A 5,661-nucleotide genomic window follows, 5' to 3' on the forward strand; every position below is an offset into this window, starting at 1 on the left:
TGACCTTTGAGAGCAGGGTAAGGTGTGTGACATCTATAGGTCACCAGGGCTATCTATCTGCTATCAGAAGTCACACTCTGATACTGTGAGCGTGTGTGTGTGTGTGTTGCAGGCAGCTGCTACCCGTGTCCAGAGGGTGTGGAGGTGAGGTGTGTGTGCGGCGTCAGCTGTGTGACGGTGCCCTGCGGGAGAGAGAGGAACACCAAACCTCCTCGCTGCAGAGAGATCTGCCGGTACCCTCACCCCTCTAACCCCCACCCTCACCCCTCTAACCCCCACCCCCACCCTCACCCTCACCCCTCTAACCCCCACCCTCACCCCTCTTACCCCTCTAACCCTCACCCTGACCCCTCTAACCCCCACCCTGATCCCTCTAAGTAGAAGTTCTGGTCAGGCGTGTTTCATGTTGTATGGAAGCTGTGGTTCTCCACTCCTGCCCCCCAGGACGCCCCCAGACTGCCACCACCCCAGCAGAGAGCAGCATCGCTGCCACCCCGGGCCCTGCCCCCCCTGCCGGCTGGCCTGCCTGCTGCCCCGGCCCTCCTGCCCCCACCCCTGCCCCCAGCCCTGCCACGACAAGGTGCTGGTGAAGACCCAGGACCGGGTGAGTGGGAGGGGGAGGACGGGAGGGGGAGGACGGGAGGGGGAGGGAGGGCGGGAGGGCGGCTGGACTGGGGGGTTAGAAAAGGCGCAGGTCTATATTGGTCACATTGCCCTACTTTGTGTGTGTGTGTTTCTTGCCCTCTATTTTGTCTACATATACCGTATTTCTTTGAATAAACGCCGCACCAAAAAAATCTGAAAACGGTTATTTAATTGGTTAAATTCAACCCCAGTATTTATTACACATGTACATAACTTTCTGTTTGAAAGCTAACGTGTATGAACGTTTAGGCATGCTGCTTCAGATTTCTACACAATGTAGAACAGCTGTATTTGAGACAGTTGTATTACCAACGCACACCTAATTGATAGCCAATGAGAAAGGGAGTTGCCGCACTCATAGACAAACAAAGAATAGACAAGGAGGTCAGTGGTAGTAAATGAAACCTGTGTTTTAGCAGCATGATTCATTTGTCACAATGCCAGCAACAAAGTTGTCTATGGCTGCACTGTAGCTACAATTCACGAGATCACCCTTACTAATTAAACGCCGCCCTCGAATAAACGCTGCACCAAAAATGAACGTTATTTAATAAACGCTGCAGCGTTTATTCGAAGAAATACGGTAATAACTGTTTGGGTGAATTAAGTTGTGTGTGTGTGTGTTTATATAACTGTTTTGGTGTATTTCTATGACGGTTATATAACAAGTCAATCACAGCTAGCGAAGCATGCTCTTTAAATTAGACTCCCACTGCATAACTTCCTGTGTGTGTGTATATACGTGTGTGATGTGTGATGTGTGTGTGTATATACGTGTGTGATGTGTGATGTGTGTGTGTATATACGTGTGTGTGTGTGTGTGTATATACGTGTGTGATGTGTGATGTGTGTGTGTATATACGTGTGTGTGTGATGTGTGTGTGTATATACGTGTGTGTGTGATGTGTGTGTGTATATACGTGTGTGTGTGATGTGTGTGTGTATATACGTGTGTGTGTGATGTGTGTGTGTGTGTGTGTGTGTGTGTGTGTGTGATGTTGCAGGCCCAGCTCGCAGGTCCCTGGGAGCCTTCACAGCCAGAGTTTGTGTGTAAAGCTGTACCCTGCCCTCCCTGCATCATCCCCATACCCAGGTAAGCACACACACACACACCATACACACACACACCATACACACACACCATACACACACACCATACACACACACACACACCATACACACACACCATACACACACACACCATACACACACACCATACACACACACACACCATACACACACACACACCATACACACACACACACCATACACACACACACACACACACACACCATACACACACACACCATACACACACACCATACACACACACACACACCATACACACACACACACCATACACACACACCACACACACACACACACACACCATACACACACACACCATACACACACACACACCATACACACACACACACCATACACACACACACACCATACACACACACACACCATACACACACACACACCATATACACACACACCATACCCATTGTGTTGTACTTCCAACATCAGGCACACGCTGATCTGATTTGTCACTGTTGGCACCAAACCACACACATGCACACACACACACACTGTGTGAGAGAGGGACCCAGCAGCTTGCAGTTCTCTGACGTACTCCAGGATCAGTATCACCACATGCACCCCACACTGTGTGTGGTGTCACAGAGATTAAACTTGTTTGTGTATTTCTCTACAGGGCCTGTCGAGGAAAGCATGAGGTGAGTTTACCCAAGGTGTGTGTGTGTGTGTGTGTGTGTGTGTGTGTGTGTGTGTGTGTGAGTGTGTGTGAGAGAGAGAGAGAGAGAGAGAGAGAGAGAGAGAGAGAGAGAGAGAGAGAGAGAGAGAGAGAGAGAGAGAGAGAGAGAGACAAAAGGCCAGACTCTTTGTCTCATTGGTTTACTAAAGACTTTAAATGTCATCTCTTTTTTTTTGCTCTCCCTCTCTCCCTCTCCCTCTCTATATCTCTCTCCCTCTTCCCCTCTCTCTCTCTCTCTCTGTCAAGGGTATCATCTGTTTTCTTTCCAACACACTTACTTATCCTGCATTCAGCACAGAACACTCTCCTCCAAACACACACACACACTGAAGGGACCGGTCTGTTCACCTTGCATGGAGTGTGTGTGTGTGTGTGTGTGTGTAGGGCAGTAAAGGAGACTAGATAGATGATCCACATGCTCATGTCTGATATGGAAACGTTCATATCTCACGGAATGTTAACCGTTCTCTCTCTGTGTGTGTGTGTCAGGTGACTCCAGTGCCGTGTCATCAGCGGGAGCATTCTCCTGTCAGAGACCATGTGGACGAACTCTGACCTGCAGTAACCATAGCTGCACCCGCGAGTGTCACGTTGTCAAGGCTACCGACAAGCAACTGGTAAGGGTTGTGATAGACTACTCTTCCTCCTCTCCTCTCTCCCCCCTCCTCTCCCCTCTCCCCTGTCCTCTCTCCCCCCCTCCTCCCCTCTCCTCTCTCCCCCCTCCTCCTCTCTCCCCCCTCCTCCCCCTCTCCTCTCTCCCCCTCCTCTCCCCCCTCCTCCCCTCTCCTCTCTCCCCCCTCCTCCCCTCACCCCTCTCCTCTCTCCCCCCTCCTCCCCTCTCCTCTCTCCCCCCTCCTCCCCTCTGCCCTCTCCCCCCTCCTCTCCCCCCTCCTCCCTCCCCCCTCCTCCCTCCTCCCCTCTCCCCTCTCCTCTCCCCCCTCCTCTCCCCCCCTCCTCCCCTCTCCTCTCTCCCCCCTCCTCCCCTCTCCCCTGTCCTCTCTCCCCCCTCCTCCCCTCTCCTCTCTCCTCCCCTCTCCTCTCTCCCCCCTCCTCCCTCTCCTCTCTCCCCCCTCCTCCCCTCCTCTCCCCCCTCCTCCCCTCTCCTCTCTCCCCCCTCCTCCCCTCACCCCTCTCCTCTCTCCCCCCCTCCTCCCCCCTCCCCTCCACTCCTCTCTTCCTGAAATAGAAACACTTAAAAGGTGTAACACTGTCCTCTCTTTCTTATTATCAGACACGCACTCTCAAACACCCACACACTCATGTGCACACACACACCCACACACTCATGTGCACACACACACACACACACACACACACACACACACACTCATGTGCACACACACACAGCCCCATAGTGTGAAAGGGGATATTCACCACTTAAAAGGTGATTTACATCATTACAGGGCTCTTGTCACCCTACACACCTGTGAGTGTGAGTGTGTGTGTGTGTGAGTATATGAGTGTGTGTGTGTGTGAGTGTGTGTGTGTGAGTATATGAGTGTGTGTGTGTGTGTGAGAGTATATGAGTGTGTGTGTGTGTGAGAGAGTATATGAGTGTGTGTGTGTGTGTGAGTGTGTGGGTGTGTGTGTGTGTGTGTGTGTGAGTGTGTGTGAGTATATGAGTGTGTGAGTGTGAGTTACCTAACCCGGAGATTTCCACCCTCAGTCAGTGGAAATGTAGAGAGTGAATATCAATGTCTGGTAGGGTTAGGGTTAGGTCCCCCTGACGTGTGTGTGTGTGTGCAACATATTTATTTTAGTTGACCTCTGTGCGAGTTACAAAACTCCCTCTTGTATGAATGTTGAATCAGGCAGGACCGGAGTGTGAGGTGTGTGAGGAGGGCTGTGGGGCTCCCCGCCCCCCCGGATGCCCCCACCCCTGCCTGTTGCCATGCCACCCGGGGCCCTGCCCCCCCTGCCTCCAAAGCCACCGTCAGCGCTGCCACTGCAACATCACCCTGCTGTACATCCCCTGTCTGTAGGTACACACACACACTCACACACACCTGCAACATCCCCTGTCTGTAGGTACACACACACACACTCACACACACTCTCATCTCTGACCCTACAGGAAGTGGTTGTCGGCAGGGGAGCAGGGCAGGAGAGAGCTGTCCTCCTGCAGGAACAAGTGCCCCAAACAGGTACGGAGAGTGTGTGTGTGTGTGTGTGCTGTTTGTGTGTGTGCTGTGTGTGTGTGTTCTCATAAGTTAGAATGTTACAGCTGAGAGAGAGAAAGGTGAGAAAGAAGGACAAGAAACTAGTTCAACCTCCTTAATCCTCCCTCTCTCTGTCTCTCTCTCCCTACCTATCTACCTCTCTCTCTACCTCTGTCTCTCTCTCTACCTCTCTCTCTCTTTCCTTCTCTCCCTCCCTCTCGCCATCTCTCTCTCTCCCCTTCTCTTCTCCCTCTCCCATACTCTCTCTCCTCTGTGGGGTAATCAATGGCGCCAGACGGTTTGTGTGCTGTTAACATGACAGAACACACACACATACACCACACACACACACAGAGTCTGGAACAGTTTAACTTTTTCATTTTGTCCAGTTTTTGGCGGCAGCATAGACAAAACACACAGAGGGAGGAGAGAAGGGGAGAGGGAGGAGAGAGGGGGAGAGGGAGGAGAGAAGGGGAGGGAGGAGAGAAGGAGAGGGAGGAGAGAAGGAGAGGGAGAGGAGAGGGAGAGGGAGGAGAGAAGGAGAGGGAGAGGAGAGGGAGGAGAGAAGGAGAGGGAGAGGAGAGGGAGAGGGAGGAGAGAGTGTTTACAGTAGATGAAGTAAGAATGATTCCATTCATAACGTCTCTGTAGCAACACTGTATATCTGACTTTAATCTCTGTGTGTGTGTGGTGTGCATGGCGTGTGTGGTGTGTGTGTAGCTGAGGTGTGGACATGGCTGTAAGGACGTGTGTCATCATGGAGCGTGTGAGCAGACCTGCACACAAAGAGTCAGACTCAGGTGTCCCTGCAGGAGGATCAGGAAGGTACACACACCATACACACACTCACACACACACACACACACACCATACACACACACACCACACACTCTCACACAGCATGTCCCCTCTCTCTCTCTGTGTGTGTAGGAGTTTCCCTGCTGTAAGGTGGAGGAGGAGAGGCTCCTGGTGTGTGATGACGCCTGCAGAGCTGTGAGGAGGAGAGTTACCCAGGTAACACACACACACACACACACATATACACACACACATATACACACTCACACACACACA

The 5,661-nt window shown here is 52.0% G+C and overlaps 1 protein-coding gene across 1 annotated transcript in view; it reads left to right on the top strand.

The window, feature by feature from the left end:
- The window catches only part of nfxl1 (nuclear transcription factor, X-box binding-like 1), a 15,121-nt gene that overhangs the window by 8,201 nt on the left and 1,259 nt on the right, over window positions 1–5,661 (top strand). The window contains 10 exon segments of the mRNA XM_062449923.1: window positions 113–233; window positions 445–604; window positions 1,650–1,738; window positions 2,369–2,390; window positions 2,918–2,936; window positions 2,939–3,045; window positions 4,240–4,406; window positions 4,503–4,572; window positions 5,308–5,412; window positions 5,518–5,601. Coding sequence (XP_062305907.1) covers window positions 113–233; window positions 445–604; window positions 1,650–1,738; window positions 2,369–2,390; window positions 2,918–2,936; window positions 2,939–3,045; window positions 4,240–4,406; window positions 4,503–4,572; window positions 5,308–5,412; window positions 5,518–5,601 — 944 coding nt within the window.

Source organism: Osmerus eperlanus, chromosome 23, assembly GCF_963692335.1.
Source record: "Osmerus eperlanus chromosome 23, fOsmEpe2.1, whole genome shotgun sequence".
Classification (NCBI taxonomy): Eukaryota; Metazoa; Chordata; class Actinopteri; order Osmeriformes; family Osmeridae; genus Osmerus; species Osmerus eperlanus.